The 18,392-nt window shown below is 37.6% G+C and overlaps 2 protein-coding genes across 4 annotated transcripts in view; one reads left to right on the top strand and one right to left on the bottom strand.

Moving 5' to 3' along the window:
• Positions 1–408: 408 nt before the first annotated feature.
• On the bottom strand, positions 409–13,631 carry ddhd2 (DDHD domain containing 2). 3 transcript variants are annotated; one of them, XM_014014428.1, is made up of 19 exons: positions 13,518–13,631; positions 12,466–12,636; positions 10,273–10,465; positions 8,754–8,944; positions 8,526–8,615; positions 8,313–8,433; positions 8,123–8,212; positions 7,901–8,042; positions 7,560–7,768; positions 7,402–7,463; positions 7,202–7,318; positions 6,972–7,067; positions 6,154–6,324; positions 5,460–5,615; positions 5,230–5,332; positions 4,977–5,144; positions 4,663–4,767; positions 2,228–2,402; positions 409–2,110 (listed from the first exon to the last, which is right to left on the bottom strand). In XM_014014428.1, exons 2-19 carry the CDS (start codon positions 12,583–12,585, stop codon positions 2,026–2,028), a joined length of 2,394 nt encoding a protein of 797 aa, XP_013869882.1. In that variant the 5' UTR covers positions 12,586–12,636; positions 13,518–13,631; the 3' UTR covers positions 409–2,025. The 3 variants fall into 3 exon arrangements, with proteins under 3 accessions (XP_013869882.1, XP_013869881.1, XP_013869883.1); XM_014014427.1 differs by lacking the exon at positions 13,518–13,631 and adding an exon at positions 13,005–13,134; XM_014014429.1 differs by lacking the exons at positions 4,663–4,767; positions 13,518–13,631 and adding an exon at positions 13,005–13,115.
• A 504-nt stretch (positions 13,632–14,135) lies between these two features.
• The window catches only part of si:ch211-166a6.5 (clustered mitochondria protein homolog), a 15,855-nt gene continuing 11,598 nt past the window's right edge, over positions 14,136–18,392 (top strand). The window contains exons 1-3 of the mRNA XM_014014426.1: positions 14,136–14,358; positions 15,953–16,062; positions 16,177–16,348. Coding sequence (XP_013869880.1) covers positions 14,310–14,358; positions 15,953–16,062; positions 16,177–16,348 — 331 coding nt within the window. The 5' untranslated portion in view covers positions 14,136–14,309. The remainder of the gene's footprint in view (positions 14,359–15,952; positions 16,063–16,176; positions 16,349–18,392) is intronic.

Here is an 18,392-nt window from a genome sequence, read left to right on the forward strand (position 1 = left end):
ATGTCCTGCTGGAGTGTGACAGGATTTGTTTGTGTACAAACTAATACAGTATCAGAATTTTATATATTTATACTTCTCATTCAACCACAATAAAATTCACTCCATCTAGGAGGCACAATTAATATGGATAGTATTTATTTTTTATAATAAGCTGGAATAAAAACAGGCAAAAATGAAATAAAAGTAACAACTTTCAAATTCTTGCCTTTTTTAAAAATGTAAGGAGTAGAAAGTACAGATAATTGTGTGAAAATGTAAAACGTAAAAGTAAAAAGTAGACCGAAAAATATTTACTCAAGTAAAGATACCCAGAAATTCTACTTAAGTACAGTAACAAAGTATTTGTACTTAGTTACTTTACAACTCTGTAATAGACATATTAGAAAAATTCCAAAAGAGAAAACAGGACACAAGTAATTATTTTATTATGGCACATAAAACATGTAACCATCTTTACAAGCTATGTATTCAGAGAAATTCTTTAATTTTGGTTAAATCAACACATTATTATCAAATGCCTGGTGAAAATGAAAAAAAAAATGTCAGGGATATTAATATCCTGCTGTTACATTTTATGACAGTGAAATTTGCAGACAATAATGATGTTCAAAACAACATTGTTAAATCTTTGCAGTTAGATGAAAAGGACCCCATGATTTATAAATTGCTACACCCAGAATATGGGATGCAAACAAATCGTCTAGAGCTTTGGTGAAGGACTTAAGTCCCCTAAATGTGTACAACCAGTACATTTTAAATTATACAAACAAAAAAAATTAAGTGTTCTGAAAAGCTTATGTAGCTGATGTACAGAACCAAATTATTTCATAACACTGACACACTGAAATATGCTTAGAAAATAATGACAGGTATAAAGTGAAACAACTAAATATTTCTGAATATTTTTTCATTTGCTTTTATTCTTTTATATATGAAAAGTATCTGAATGCTGATAAGGACAAGAGTGTCCAAAAAAAAAGTGCATTCAGTACAGACAGAAAAATTTGGTGACTAAACATTAAAAACAAAAAAAACAAACCAGATATATTATTATGATGTAACCCCAAGATGACATAAAAGAAAGGGATTTACACATTAAATCATAGTCGGTTTCAGAATATTTTATATAGTGGAGTTATGGACTGTAAACAGAAACTAATAAACTTGGTTTACATACTTTACACACAGGATAGTGCAGACAACCCTGTTGCCTGTTAATGAATCTGCATTTGTTTATTTCTGCTTCAGCAAGTCATTCAGAGAATTACTTCAGTTATGATACATATGACAAACAGAACACAGATTATAATTAAATCAAGCTGGGATAAGAAGGCAAAGTGAACACCAAGGACTATGTAAAATTAAAAGATAAAAACATATAATATTATATTATTGCACAAATGTGAGTGGCAGCTTTGGTTATCAAGTTGCTTCAGTGCCAGAGGAGAAGAAATAAATCTGCCCTCATTGAAATTTGTAACAGACAAAACATCCACCTTCATTTTCCTCATTAGAAAATCAAAAAAATCTTTAACTAGTTCTTTATAAAGATCCACTTAAAATAATTTGAATTTTAAAGATCAGATTGTAATTTTAAACTTTTTCTTTCCTGAGATGCAAAGGAAATACCAACTGAAAATAATTTCAATGTGACATGCAGTGCATTCAATTTTAATGAGCACAGAAGGTGTTTTTTTTCCCTGGTAATTACAATCTTTTGTTTATTCCAACATTAGCTCAGTGAAGGTGAAAGTGCAAATCAAAGCAAAAGAACTCACCAAAAAGTGCTATGAGTTTATGGGTTATCGGACCTTAAAAAACTATCAAAACTTCATCCAAACAGCGGAAACAGCAAAAAGCCGTCCCTCCACTAAATGTTTCCTGTGTGAGAGGAGCAGGGACTGTGGCAGTCAGTGACACACAGGCAGAAAGGCATTCAGGAGAAGATTGTCCCATCTCTGGCTCTRTCAGACGTCCTTCATTTTCAGATCAATGTCATGAAAGCAAATCTACATTCATACAAGTTCAGCACTGCTGTGGCTGCTCCAAAGCCACACCAAGCTTGTCGTATATTTCCTTCAGCAGCAGCAGAGCTGTGTCCTCAGATTCCCTAACAGACGTATAAAATTTGTTAAGAAAATTTAAAAATCTTACATACAATTGAAGGAATAGAAGTAGAAGAGTGTACTTTCTTTGTAGTCCACTCTCACCAATAGGAATTACTCACCAGTAGCAGAGATGAGACTGGATGGCAAACAAGTACTCGTTGAAGCTCTCAATGGGTTTTTCCTGAAGCACGTAGTCGATCCGTCGTCCTCCGTTCAGCATCCCCATTTTTATTTCAGGCTGCTCCATCTGCTCTGCTGACACTGAGGACTCAGCCTCCACTTCTGCTGCTGGAGCTAAAATCAATTACAAAAGAGGCTGTTTTAGGCAGCAAATAAAAACTATGACCAGCACCAGGCATTCTGTGAAAAAATAACTACAATCAAGAACAGGAACAAAGAGGGCAATGGCTGCTATTTCAAATATTTAACATTCAAATCAAGTTCAAATCTCTGCTGGGAAACAAACCAATTATTTTAGGATAAGCTTAATAACTGTATTGTAATTTTCCTATGCTAGTGTTGTTATAAACATGAACAGAAACAGTCGGTCCTAAAARTGTGTTAAAACAATGCTACATTCAAAAAAAATTATTTTTAAAAGAATCATACAAACAATCCCTGGTTAATGAAATTCCAATTTTAGTAATCATTCATAAGAAACCAGAAAATAAATTTTAAGTTAGTCTGAAAAAATAAATATGTAATTATTGTAAATAATCAAATGTGGACTTGACGTTAAAAGTTGCACGAAATGTGTAAAAAATTATCTATCATCTGGGAAAGTTTTAAAATGTRTGTGTTTAAAAAATACTAAAAGAGTCCTCTGTAATAGACTCTGATGCTGAAGATTCTCAGTCATCCAGGTCATGATCAATTCAAATACAGTGGRTACAGAAAGAATTCAGACCCCTTTCAATTTTTCACTTTTTGTTTCATTGCAGCCATTTGATAAAATAAAAAAAACATTTTATGTCTCATTAATGTACACTCAGCTCCCCATCTTCACAGAAAAATAACAGAAATGTAGACATTTTTGCAAATGAATTTAAAAAAACTGAAATATCRCAAGGTCATAAGTATTCAGCCCATTTGCTCAGTATTGAGTAGAAGCTGGGACTTGCCACAGTTCTGGTCCTTGGGCAGTTCTTGACCTCATGATTCTCATTTGCTCTGACATGCACTGTGAGGTCTTATATAGACAGGTGTGTGCCTTTCCTAATCAAGTCCAMTCAGTTTAATTAAACACAGCTGGACTCTAAGGAAGGAATACAACCATCTCAAGGAGGATCAGAAGGAAATGGACAGTGTGTGAATTTAATATGAGTGTCGCAGCAAAGGGTTTGAATACTTAAGACCATGTGATATTTCAGTTTTTCTTTTTTTTAATAAATTTGCAAAAATTTCTACATTTCTGTTTTTGTTTTTTGTTTATTTATTTATTTATTGTAAAGATGGGGTGCCGAGTGCACATTAATGAGAAATAAAATGAACTTTTGATTTTAGCAAATGGCTGCTGTGAAACAGAGTGAAAATTTTAAAGGGGTCTGGATACTTTCTGCACCCACTGTAAAGTTATAAAACAAAACAACTGGACTTTATATTGTGAAAAGACTCTGGTGTATTTTAGATGCATAAAATCATACAGTAATAAATAAAAGTCATGGATTCAAATTTAAGTATTATGTAACATTTGTAAAATAGAACATTAAGTCTTCTTTAAGAGACAGAGTGAAAAGAGGAGTAAAAAAGGAACAACCCAGTTGTCATGTGTCACATGTTGAACAATATTTTCTCAGAACTTTGTACCCCTCAAGAAATTTATTGAGATGACAGGTTTTGTAATATCATTACAGGATACGCACCAACATGCAGATATGATAAGTGATATTTTTTTATTAAATACATGACATTAAGTTTTGCCCACAGGTAAATTACTCATGTTAACTTACAATGGCCTCTACAGCTATCCCGCTGGAGTTTTTTTTTTTGCTCAGCTCAAACAAAAATGTGCCTTGGGCCACATACCCAAGTGTTTTATGGTATGTTGATGATCAGTGGAGCGTTCAGCCAATCAGAACTTACAGCAGGACAGGGAGGAAGAGGCCTGAGGGTGGTGTCAGTAAATCAAACGTACAGTTGAAAGGATTAAAACATTCAGCAGGTGGTAATGATGTCAGGCATGGGGGAAAAGTGGAACAGACAGTGAGAGCCTGTGGCAGGAATGACACACATTGCAGAATATTTTCTCTCTGAGAACCTGTCAAAGTAACCTATTGTAGATTAACACCTTTTTTCTTATGAAAAGGCATAGTTGTAGTATTTCCTTTTTTTGTGCATGTCTGATTGAAATAAGTTTATTTCCAAGGTGAGGGTGCAAATAAACGTATGAAACTAAAAGATAAAGAACAATTAACTCATAAGATTTTCACTAAATCTGTGTGGGTTCACCGAGATTACTTTGAATAAACTGAGTTATTAAACTATAATTACTGTTAAATTACTTATTTTACTAATTTTCTTAATTCATTCCAGTCTAATCTTTATCCTTGCTTACCTTTTAAGTAATGATTTTCAAGGGCCTTTSGCCACTCCAGTATTTTAGTCCAAATATCAGCACTTTTGTCCTCTCTCTTAGCAGAAGCAGCACCAGCTGCTGAGGCTACAGTTCAAGGTAAATTGGTAAGAGGTGAGGGATGCAGTAAGAAAGACCAGACAGGAAGTGGGAGGTAGCAACATGCAGGAGAGGTGAGAAGAATAACATGAATGTAAGGAAACTGGGTTAGACTCCCTCCTGAGCACGTTCTCCCAAACAAACAAACACCACCCAAAAATCAACARATAAATACAGAAAATAAAGACCTTTCCTACCTTGTGCTTCCTGACTCYGAGCGTTTGTCTCATTTGTAGTTCCACCTTCCTCCACTGGCGGCAGTGCAGCAACTGGTAGCCTAGTAAAGGACAGCCAYGCTGTCCGTAAGGACCCCAGCACATTGTTCTTCAAATCCATACTCATCCTGGTGAAGCTGTCTTTTATTTCTACATGGGGAAAAAAAGATAATAGTTAATTAAATATCCTATAAGAGTATTACTGCACAAAAACAATCAAAGAAAACAATTATACCCAGATGCATCCTCTTTCGGCCTTTGTGGTGAGGTATTAGCATTGGCTCCACATCCACTTCTGAAACAATCATTGGCTCTATCCGATAAGCAACAGGGTCATACTAAACAGGGGTTAAAGCAATAACAAATAACATTTTGAAACAATATTGTTTTGAATATAAAGCAAGTAGTATTAAGAAAGGTCCACATGAACCGACAGATGTTAAGTAACGTTAAGTAATTACTCACTGGGTGGTAGATGTTGTAAAAGCTTTTGCAAGTTGGGAAGGAGTAGTTTGGATCGATGCGTTTCAGTCCACGTACAGTCAGAAACATTCCAATAGGAGAGCCAAAAGCAAAAAATGTCTGAGGGTGGAATGCTAGCTGAGGGTAATCAATAGATACCTGTGGAGAGAAAATAGACAGTAATAATTAGAAATGTGTGCTTCTGTATTTGTTAAAGTGTGACTAAAATCGCTGTATGTTTATGCACACACAGAAAACATGTACATCCATTAAGACAGATGGACTCCTGTCACCTCAAGAGATAAGTAAGGAAGACAATGAGGAGATGACAACCCATGCAGGACAGATACAAATGTATGAAGACGGTTACAGAGTGTGACTTTAAGTTGTATATCTTAGTTTAACCAAGACAGAATATGAGGAAGCCTTGAAACGTGTTCTGTTCAGAAAGCTGTTGCTTCATTTCAGTTGCCAAGAGATCAGACTGCACTGAATGCAAAGACAAACTCAGGTCAAAGTGAAAAGGACAAGGCCTGAGAGGGAGTGGACACCACGTGAGACACACCTGTCCCTTGGCTATGCCTCCATTGGTCTGTCCAGGCAAGCAGAGGGAGTGGAGAAGCAGGAACAGTGACGCACCAAAGCTTCACCTCCCAAACTTAAATCATCATATTGTATTTTTGTTAGTGTGGATTACCTGTCCGATGCCGACATCGAAGTATTCATAGTCCACTGCACTGGTGACGGACTGCGCTCTGTGGAAGTGCGACTGCGGGAATGTCGATTCTGAAGACTGGTTACCACCACTGGTCACATTCGGTGGAACTTGAGATTCCTGTCCTTGATGTGCTGCAGATACCTTACAGTCCTGTTTAGATAAACACATGGAAAGTTATTTAAAGACTGTTGAAATTACGTTTTACATTAACATTTTGAAAGAAAGCCTGAAACATAAGCAACTTTATCAAATAAATTGCTGCTTATAATAAGAGGAGAATAATCATAGTTTTGGGCTAAAAAAATTACAACTTAACTACAAATAGTTCAAGTTAAAGTGCCTGTGACATCCATATCCATGAAATACAAGTCAAAGAAAATATATTGGCACAATACAAATGATTTTACACGTTATGTCACATAATTGGCATTATTTCTTTTGAAATTGTCTCAGCTAAAGTGAAACAGGAAGTGACATCAAAGGGGAACTCTTTAAGAAAGAAAGTCCTGGTTTTTGTTATTGAAACAATATTTGAAATATGACTCTCTCATCTCTCCATGATAGTGATTAAAATAATTTAAAGAAACATCAGATTCTTTTCTACAGTCTGTGTTGTTGGCCGTTGTGGCACTGCTCCACTTTGGCATCACTTCCTGTTACTTCACATGCAGATATCTCAACAACTGTTCATCTCAGGGGCGTGAAATCTTTTTACAATATCTTATTAGTGTTATCTTTCCAAAATTACATTCATATTTATTACAAAAAATTCATGTCACAGGCACTTTAAGGCTGACCTCAGGAAGCCACTTTCTCTTGATGTARTTCAAGATCTTCTTCCGAGGTCCAAGCGGGATTCCTATATCTCGAAGATCACTGTCTTGGCAGAGAGCCTAAAAGTGGGGGGAAAAAAACATTTTTCATAAAATGTCCTGTATACAAAACCCTGATTTCTTAACCCTTCAATTTAAACTATACAGGAGAAAAGTTTTTATTTGGATACAATTATAGGTTGTGAATGTGATACCAGAGATTCCAGGTCAAGGTTTTCTGCCTGCAGCGTACTCAGGTATTGGTGAAGACCCAGTCTGGTCAGTGTCTGCTCCAATGTGTCACTGTTCATTCTAGAAYCTCCAGAAGGTGCCTAATCCATAAAGAAGTGCAGAATTAGGAATTTTCTAAATATAAAAAAACAGGCACTAAAGCTGTGTTAATGTCAGTTTGTACCCCCTCTCTTGATCGGGATGCATTCCTCTGATTGGTTAACAGGTCAAACAGGATCAAAGAACCTGAGCAACAAGACGCAAAACAGAAGCATCTAAACTCTGCATGTTAATGTTCTCCTGACATGAATGTGTGTGCTTCTGAGTTTGTACAACTCTCACCCAGGCTGTGTCCTGCCACAGAAACCGCCCCATTGAACTCTGGGTGTCGCTGCTTAAAGAGGGCGTGCAACCGGTTGATCTCTGAGGCCACCGTGTCCACTATGGTCTGACAGTAGGTGGGGCTGTTGTAGAAAAATAGGTCCAAAAGTGTGTCGTTGGTGAAATGTCTCAACCTACTGATGCTGGGTAGAGTGATCCTCTGTATGTCCCTGAAATTTGGTGGGGTGAGAAATAATTTTAAAAAAACGAGAAAGGAAAAAAAAGGCATGAGAGTTGATTTATTTTTAAAAGTTGATAGAGACAAAAGTAGAAATATTGGCTCTGCGTCTCGTCATACTTACTCATCCACTCCAGTAGCATCTCCATGCAGAGCACTGTGCCAGTTAACAGGGAGGAACTCCACTTTGCCCACCTGGCCATCCTGCTGAGCCAACTTGTAATGTGAGGCCAGGAGAGACAATGAAGCACTCCTGAAGTCATTTACTGAAGACAACCAACCAAAAAGACTCATTAATTCCCATAGTTGCACATATATATATTAATAAATGCACTCACACACTTACCACACTGTATAATAGACCTGAAGCGCAAGTCACAGGCAGGTCCAATGCCATGCACCATAAAAACAAGGTGGTCCACATTCTCTGGTTCACCTGAAGAGAAAATTACACAATGAGCTGAGATTGTTAACTCTGGGTATTTTTTAATTAATATAATTATCTATTATTATCTTAAAAGTGAAAACACTTGTACCATCAGGTATTTCTACAGAGATGTCATCAACTCCCCTCTTGACTGTGCGAGGTCGTGTTTGCTCTGAGGGGGAGGAAACCCAGTCATCCTGCAGTCCAATTGGCTGATACTGCATTATCAGCTGAGGAAGGACCAGATGAATATGAGACATGACCTAAGTAATTATTTTCCCCCCAAATCAGTCATGCTCAAAGTTTTATTATCACACCTCACCTTAGGATTGTGTAAGATGACAGTCTCACCGGTGGGAAAGTCTAGTTTCCGTTTCCATTCATCCAAAGTCACAGCTATCATGTAGGCTTCCTGAAAGATGAGAGTGTTGGGTGAGAAGCAATAACATGCATTAAAAGTCTTAATGAAACAGGTGAATTTAAAAAGGAAAGTCGTAATCTAAAGAAAGAAGCAATGTGATATTAAAGCCAAGTATCAGTGGGAGACTACCTCCAGACTGGTGCTGAAATCCTCGGGGTAAGGCATGAATCTGGTGTCTTTATCACCTTTGTAGAACCAGGTGCAGCGGCGGACCTCAGTGGGAGCCTGCTCCCAATACACAGMGTAACGCTTCCTCTCCTTAACATGTACATCATATCGTTCCCCATCMACAGCCACCACCACATCCTCCTTATTTGTTACTACAAATAGAAAAAAAAGATTAGTTGTCCAATTCTCACATCTAAAAGCCTATAAGGAAAAATAAGTACTTTGGTGWTCTTGTCATGTATGAAGTGATGTACAAACTACTCTGTAAATGCATTGTTAGTTTTTTTGTTTTTGTTATTAGTTACAATGATTTATATTTTATACTTTTTATAGCACTTGTTGAAAAAACGTTGACCAATGTGCAACAGAAATAAACTTTGACCTGACTTTATTCCAGCATCACAAATTAAAAAGTTTCAATCAGGCAATAAAATATTTCAAAATGTGTGCAATGACTGAATAAAAATACAACAAAAAAAAAAGATCTTGGCATCTGTCCTCGGCGTTGGAACAACACTGGAGAAAAACTGTGTGTGGTTTGAGTGAAGAATTTCACAATGCAGATTTCACAGAAAAATAAAAAAAATAAAATAAAAAAATGTGGATTTCACCATGTGCAGTCATTAAATGAATAATATATTCCAGAGACAGGAGCACAAAGGACAAAGTTGAATATGCTGTACTACATTAAAAACAGATAAAGTTCTTAAAGTGGAAATGACAGTTTTGACTCACTTTTCTAAAAMCTACCATTAATAAACATGTTAAGTTATTCTACAAGTGTTAAATAAAACTGAGCAACAAAAGGACAAAAATACACAAAATTTTCCTGAGATCTTTGGACTGAAGTTATACAGGGTGAACTAAACTAACTGAAATGGAAAACTGTCTTATGATTTGGCAAATTATTTATCTTAAAATTCCTGAATTCACCAGATATCACCAGAGAGATGCCATCTGATTTGTTATGAACACAAACTTTAAAACAGCAGGTTTCTTGAAGGTATGGTGTCTCAGACACTAATACAGCTGAAAACCACTGAGTCAGCCCACTCAAGGGTCATTCCTTGTTTGGGTTTTGTTATTGACGCACTCTTTAAAAAGATAAGCTTTCAGGTCTTAAAGGCAATCAGTTTCAACAAAAAACATTGATAATTGTTACAATAAATAATACAAAGTCCAGTGTGTTAAAAATTTAACTAGCAGTTGCAGTGGGATTCGTAAAGGACCACACTGAAACTGAAGTTCACCTGACAGGATCAGGTTCTGACAGGTACCGTTAAATCCCCTAAGGGGGTGGGGGAGGCGTGCATGCTGACTTTCAGGATTGCAAATGTTGTTTAAAGAAATTCCAAGAGTTGTTTACAGAATACAAGCATTTTTCTAGTTTTTTAAAATAACCCTCCAGCAGGAGTAATGACCGTGATGATTGTGCAAGCAAACTATGAAACGTACATCTGATGTACTTGTTCATTCTTACCAGAGTTCAAAGCATTCTCTAGCTTGTCAGAGTCCTCTCTGCTGAAAGGAATCCAGAAGGTGTTGTCATCAGCTCGACGACAGAAGAACCAGTGAGGTTGCACTTCTTGGTACGGAGGTGGAACTGATTCCATGTCAACCATCTCAAAAGAGAATGTGGAAGAAGGAGAYGCCTCACCCGACACAGGCAAAACCTGAGGGAGAGAAAAAACAAGACGGCAACATGATCAGCATCTGAAATCAATGAGTCCTCCTCATCCAAGCCACGCTCATCAGATAAGAGTTAAAAATAAATGATCACTTTGTCCATGTTTTCCTGCTCAAAAGCAGATCAATGATTAACTCTGCAGTTGCTTAAAGGAGGACAGTAGCTGAACAATTTCTGTGTCCTACTAAAATCCTACCCAGCAAACAAAGCTAAGGACAGTTGTGAAAAAAAAATACCAGGCCTCTTGTTAGGAAGACAAACAAAGCCCAGTTTTCTCCTCCACAAGCTTTGTCTCATCTCTTCTGTTGACACTAAAATACTTTGTAGCTAAACAATTTCCCCTGATTTTTTTTTTTTGAAGTCGACAAACAATGCAACCAGTAATACGGCTTCTGTTTTAGCATGCTGAAAGGAAGAGCCTGCCTCCGTTTGGCACAGTACCCACCCTGAGGACACAACTGCCAAATCAGCTATGCCAAACGGTGTACATACTTTCAATAAGACTGAGAATAAGCAGGAAAATGCTTTTCATAGGAATTGAACCTTGCTAACTTCTGTGGAAACGACTCACAGAGCAAATACCTATCATGCTGGCAACTCGTGTAAGACAAAGCAGTTCTCGAGAATATAATGTGAAACTTCATCAAGGTGAAAGGCAGCAGCTTTAGTCACATGTTGAGTTTGTTGTCTTTCATGAACTGCTCGCTAAATCCAAAAGTTTACCAAGTGTCAAAATTGTCTACAGCTACCCCAGATGCAAGCTCATCATTTCTATTTTATCCCTTCATGAGGCAGTAAACAAAAAACCCTAAAGCTATTTTTAGACTAGAAGACTTGAGCAAAAACAAACACTTTGTAGTTTTCACCTATTCATAAGATTTACAGGGGGCTGGATTTCAACAGAGCTACATTACAAGGCAACATTTATTCACAACTTAAAATCAACTAACTCTTTTTTTAAACGGTCAGTTTTAATTTAAGACAAACAAAATCATCCAACAATAACTATCATAGGCTAAAGAAAAATAACCTGTGCTCAAATGCCATATGGCAATAAACAGTTTAATACTTTTGTATTGTGGTTATTACGTACGCTCTGGCTGACATTGATGGGACACTTCCTGTTATAATCCCAGTAAATCAAGTCAAAGCAGCTTAGTGTTAATTAGAGCTTGATACTTTACAGTGTTTGTTGTATTTAAAGAAAAAGCAAAACTAGAAAGTAAAGTCTAAAACTATTGATCCAGAATTTATTTTTACTAAACATTTAAGTTTGCAAATTTGATTTTAGATGGATGAAATTATCTCTTAAAAATAGTGCTGTTTTTGTCCGGAATGAGTTTGGACAAAAACAGCTACCACTTTAAGATATTTCCTGTTACATGATAAATAAGTATGTGAAGTTTATTTATACTGTATTTTTACAGATGAAAATCCCAAGGTGGTTTACAAACAACAACAAAAAACAAAAACAACACAATAAAAAACTGTACCTCTAAATAACATTGTATCGAATAAAAATGTCTGATGCAATTTTACGGCACGTAAAAATATCCTCTCTTTCCACTGACAGGTGGAGCTTCCAATGACTTTTTTGTATCTGATTAAAATACACATCACCACAATAAAAATAACTGTCCTTTAATAACCTCATCACTTTCAAAAACAAGCTCTTGTAAAAGCACACACAGAAAACAGCATCTGTGTTGTCAAATACAAAAAGTCATGTCCATCAGCCTGATAATGTGAACTATAAATAAAACTGTGTCAAATACAATGAGGCTTACTAGGATCATATATCTTCCTGAGTGTAAGTCTTGTGGTGACAACAAATGGTGTGACTTATTTTAACATTAACACCAAACAACAAAGTAGAAAAGCCAATATACATATGTTACAAATGGTAACAAAAAGGAACAAGCCGCCCCCAAAGGTCCAAATATCAGCAACATAATTAACATAAAATGACACAGGAACCCTCCTCACCTGTGCCTCAGGTGTGCTGCATACCCCTGCAGTTTGACAGGGGTTATCAAACGGGTCCAGGGTGTTGTTGTTTGGGGCAGCCTGAGAGACASCCCCCTTGTCCACCTGACTGGATGACATTAGCCCGACCCTGGGCACTTTTACCCGACGGCTGGGTGGCAGTCACAGAATCTGCACCGACCAGGGGAAAAAAAACAGGAGGCAGAAACTAGCATCAACATAATGTTAAAACTATCCAGTCTTGTAAAAAATGCTTACCATGTGATGGAGAGTAACTATTTTTATGRTTACGTTTTGTTGAGGTGTCAAAACGAACGAAACACACACACACACAAAATAAAATAAACAAATAAAAAATAAACAGCACAACAAACTGCATCAGTGAATCAACGATGTTTTGATCATGCTAGCTGAGTGATACAGTAGCTGGACCGGGACACTGGGGCTAAGTAATTAGTTTTTAATTTATTTATTTTTTTAGTCCGTGGATATTTTTACCTCATATCACCATTAATAAACAGCTGTCAAAACAAACTTACCGACGACTTCCCATTGACTTAAACGAATGGTTTATACTCGTTGTTTTAGCTAGCTTTAGCTAGCATTGCTACCCAAGGACAGCCTCCTCAAATGCTGCCAAGACAGATTCAAGTAAACTCGGAAAAAAGACGATCAGATAACAAACAGGTACAGTAACTCTAACGTGCAAATAATGGATTGATTTAACAAAATCGTTTTCTGTAAAGCCAAGACCATCAAAAAATTGGCTATTTCTAGTAATAAATTACGAAATCAAAAGGATATTCGAAATAAATGTCAATACACTGTCAGAGAAAAAAGATTACTTTAAAAAATTTAAAAGCACTGGAAAAACGTGAAGGCAACATTGAACTCACAACACTAGACCACCTCCCACAAATAAAAATCTGACGTCATGAAAAAGTGATAAAAGTGAACGTGATCAGTTTATAATGTGCTGTAACACAATTTGCATGGGACAAATGATAGAAAATACAACATTTACATTCAAAGGCTGTGTGTTTTATGCTCACCGATACTCTCAGAAAGGTAATCCCTGCTTGACTTTCCTGTCTTTCAACTGAATTTGGATCTAATGCTCATCCAAGTTTACTTAACTACATTCCAGTTATGCCAACCAACCACCTCTTTGACCTGAGAAATCCTCATTGTTTGAACGKAAGTATCCTCAGGTATGTGTTGAACACACCCATTTGTGGAAGTTGAACTATCTTATGGTTGTAGTTTTTCTGCAAACTCTGACTTTACCTCTATTAGTAAAAAAAAAAAATGCACAAGCTGCATTAACAATTAAAAAAATCATAGGTTTCCTTTTGGAATAGAATGAAATGTGCTGTCAAACAGCTGCATCCTGCTCTGCAAATGAAGCTCCACATTTGTAGAATAAAATGCATAACCCTAAAAGCAGTGCAGCTTGTTAACTGGCATCAAAATACTGCTTCTTGCTTCTGTTTTAAAGGCTTTACAGGGTAGGAGGAGTGAAACATGAATGGGGGAGGAAGAGAGCAGTGAGTGAAGCTTACAACAAAGACACACCCAGTCCAACAAAGTTTCTGAGGCGGTCTGTGTGGAGCAATGAGAGGGTGTGGCTTTATTTTTTTTGCACAGTCGAGAACAGATAAGTTTGCCTTGTAAAGAGGGGCAGGAGTCACAATCCTGAACAGTCAGCCAGTCGTTTACTTTTTCCTCTCTTTTGGGCCTTTAAACAATCCAGCTGCACACGTCCACCCCTGGTTTTAGGCCCTGCTCCAGCAGTTTGAGGCAAACCTTTGTAAAGAAAGAACAGAAGAACTAAACACACAGCCATGAAGGACAAAGTGAGGAGAGGAGGAGGAAGAAATCAAGTGAAAACTGGTGAGTAATCCTCGTAATCAAGTGCTTTCCTCCTCCATTTCTTCCTGTTCTGGTGGCTTCTTCCCTCACTGAAGAATGTGTAGAAGGAGGGTGGGATATTTGGCATGGGTCTGCTGCTCTAACATGGCTGGTGTTAACTTTCCAAACTCTTGGAGAATCTGTTGAGCGTTCTGTAACTTTTATAAACTGTTTCTATATACAGACATGTGCCTCATTATGCCTAAAACCCTCAAAAACAATGTAACTACATAGTTATTACACTTTTTTACATTCAAAAAGTAGTTTTGTAATGCTAAAAATGATAAGTCCCTCTCTGCTGTGAATTTGTTTAACTTTCTTCCAATGTACCACTCCCCCTCTGCAAAACTGATTGACAGAATTAAGGTGTAGTGTGTGTTGGCTCATCTCCAGCTTAGAATAACTTGGGTTTCATTTTGTTTCCACCATTAAAAAAAAGAAAATATGGGGCCATGATGTCCTGAAGATTAAAATTATCTCTTTTATTGCAGCATAACTGAGAAAAATCTTGATTCTCTTTTCATTTTTTGTGCTTTATTGTAGCCTTGAACAATAAATCTGCGGGATTTTTGAAAGTTTTAATTACATTTTTGCACTCATATTCTCTTTGTTCCATCCAGCCTTTTAATTCTGACCTATGAATCAAAGAGTCTTAACAGAATAAGCATTAATCGGGAAATCAACCAATAAAGAAACAAATTTAAAAGAGATTTTAGGTGCTTCGGGACTAGCAGCCTGCCACTAAGGCACATAAATTCAACTAAACGCCAGTCTGGCAGATATAAATTACTGATTTTTTTAGACTATTAAAGTGTTAGTTAAATAGGTGTATTGTTTTCTGTGGTAATAAAAAGGCAACTCCAGTWGAGAACAAGTGATGGCTTCTGTCCTCCAAAGAGGAGGGGCGTTCTTGCAGCCAATAGCAAACAGCTAGTTTTTTGGGTGCTTTCCAAAAAAAAAAAAACAATATTCCCAGACTGACAACATGAACCGAGGATCCACAGAATGAAGTCAGTGTCACTTGTTCAAAGCTGTGGCATATTGTGCACACAACTTTAAGTAAACTTTGGGCCAATTAGTCAACGATCTGTTGNGTGCGGTCGTCCTTTCACCTGGAGATGACAAGAAGGCCAGTAGGCAAATTCAACAGGTTTAGTTAGTCACACTGCAGTTTGTGGAACACGCTGAGTCCTGCTCGTCCTCCAGTGTGTGTAAAACAGATGCCACACCCCACTTTCATTTTCTTAGAATTTTTTTCCCCCACTTTTTTTTAAAGGATCCCCCCTGAGGCACTTCCACAGACAAAACCTTGAGTGATCTCAAAAGGTTTTAGAAGAGCTTGGATTCATCAAAAAAAAATTAAATAAAAAAAAGAAAAGAATTTTGTGCATATTGTGTCATGTTTATACAATACTTTGTATATTCTTTGGTTCAGTTATCCAGACRTTTTCAGGGTCACATTGAGCTGGAAACTATTCAGGGATGTAACAGGCAATGAGCAGAAAACATATCTGCTCATCTTTCACATATCTCTGTAATTATTCTGAAATCGGTTTGTCTGATATCTCCCTCACAGAGGCAGTTGTCGTGCCGGGTGGAGACGATGCTGTGGACGTTAAGCAGGATGAAAGCACATCGTTTCCTGTGAAGATCCAGGGAGCAGGCGTGGAGCCGTTTGAGCTGCAGGTACRAAACCAAACACCAACAAAAAGGCTATTTCTCGCCCCCTCAGCTGATATCTCAGTTTTCTTTAAGTGCCTAAGATCAGCATGAGGGTAGTCCTTGTTGTGACTTTTACAGGTCCATGGTTTTTGGCATGTTCAAGATGCACTAATGACTCTGCTTTCGAGGAACGAGGTGTGTCCACGCTCAAGCCTGGCATTAACCATAGCTGGTGCAGCTCTGGATCCCCATGCTGATCTGCAAAGCCTCAAGGGCCTCAAAGCGGGGGCCGTCATCCGTCTGGTGGAAGGTAGCAGATTAGTTTGGTTGTTTTGTTTTGAATGTTCATGTTTTTTCTGTAATGCTGTGCCTTCACCCTGAAACTGTGAGTTTCAGTAGTATTTAAAGCCAGAAAAGGTTCTTGGTTGCACTTTTATTGCAACTGATTTAAATGAGCTGTCAACGTCATGGAACAGTTAATTTATTAAAGGGATCCATGATTAGTTGTAACATTAGACTTTATTTAACTAGATACTGCATAGCGGTAACATAATGACCCCCGCACGCACAAATGCACCAGAACTCAGAAGACTTTATTCCTCATAAAAATCATGCTACTAGGTGCATCCCGAAATTGTAGTGGCTTGGGTGGGGGACTTTTTTKKKGGGKKGGGSMWTKKKTKRMCCSRWKRAWWRSCCCYYMWYMRRRSYWAAMMRSCMAARRAAAWYYKRARSYYCYWWKKTTWAWWRKTTTTKRRSMAWWAMCMWTTTTKKWKKKYCMRRWWMCCCYTTTTTTTCAGATAAATTGGGGTTGGCTGSAACAGTGTAGGTCGGACTCATCTACAGTCCTGCCWAATTTCATTTTGATTGGTGTTGCCGTTTTTGTGCTATGGTTCACCAAAAATCACTGAAAAAAATAAAAACAGTACAAAAACAATATGACTCCCACTTACACTTCGCGTGTGGGAATCATAATAAACATATATTTTAACTGTAAAATAAAGACTGTAAAAATACTGAAGGATGTTCAGTTTTTATTATTTTTAAACTAAAAGTTAAAAAATATATTACACGGTCAGGGCCATTTTATTTACACGCAAAGCATTCTGGGTAAATGWTGWCRTGGATAGGTCCTTGGTGTGAGCGAGCTATATCCACCCTGAAGGTTAATCTTGGACAATATCTGATGATCGGCTCTTTTAAATGAAACCAGATGCACCCATTATAATCAATGAGAGTGTTTGCACTTGCTGTGCACGGCGGCGGTGAGCAGACGGCAATCTGGCAAAATTAGAACAGATCCTATTTTTGCCGGACGCCGGAGCTGTGCCAGAGTCAATTTTTAAATTTTACGTCACACCAACAGGAAGAGAAACAAGCACAACATTCGTATTTTCAAAATAAAACACTATTAGGCGGGATAATTTATTGGAATAATGTTGAAATTGCATTCATATTAATCAATATATGGATATATTTCTAYACAAATGCTGTCAGAATGTATCGTTCTGTTTGGGAAGCGGATGGAAACGTAGCATATGTGTACACACACGATACACGTGGATTTTAATTTGACATCAGGACTTTCAAAAAGACGACAGTGATACAGTTACGACCTTAGATATCAAAAGCTTTTATATCAAGGTTTTCAGCTGTGTTTGGAGTTCGTCTTTCACAGAATTAATTATTTTTTGCTCTGACTTCCAGTTTCATCACTAGATTTATCGCGCAATCTCATTCCTGCTGTGTGTCGGACCGGGGCCGAGCTGAGCGCAGTGGAGGCTGTATAAATTGGGGCACAAATGAACAGCTGCGAACTGCGCAGCACAGCACAGCGGAGACGCGTGTAGTGTAAATCCGGGGTTACCTGCAACTGAAAATGAGGATGGAGGACAACAGAGCTGCTTCATGGAAGAAGAACCCCAGCTTAGCCTGTTAGCTTTAGTGTTAGCCCCGATACCATCACTATAGATATGTATTAGCTCAGCGCTACACGTTCTCCTCTAGTCACTGAGGTCCTCCACGCAAAAAAGACTCAGCCTGCAACTGAAAATATGGATGGAGGACCTCAGTTTAGCTTGTTTGTCGCGCTGGTGCCGATGCCGTCCCGACGCTAGCACAAAGGCTAGCAGGCTAAGCTGAGGTTCTTCTTCCATGAAGCAGCTCTGTTGTCCTCCATCCATATTTTAAGTTACAGGCTGAATCGTTTCTACCTTCTCCTCTCTGCCAACGCTCTCTGGTTTCATTTAAAAGAGTCAATCATAAGATATTGCTAGATTAACCTTCAGGGTGGATATAGCTCACTCACACCGAGGACCTATCCACATCATCATTTACCTAGAATGCTTTGTGTG

This window comes from Austrofundulus limnaeus, unplaced genomic scaffold (assembly GCF_001266775.1).
Source record: "Austrofundulus limnaeus strain Quisiro unplaced genomic scaffold, Austrofundulus_limnaeus-1.0 Scaffold114, whole genome shotgun sequence".
Lineage (NCBI taxonomy): Eukaryota > Metazoa > Chordata > Actinopteri > Cyprinodontiformes > Rivulidae > Austrofundulus > Austrofundulus limnaeus.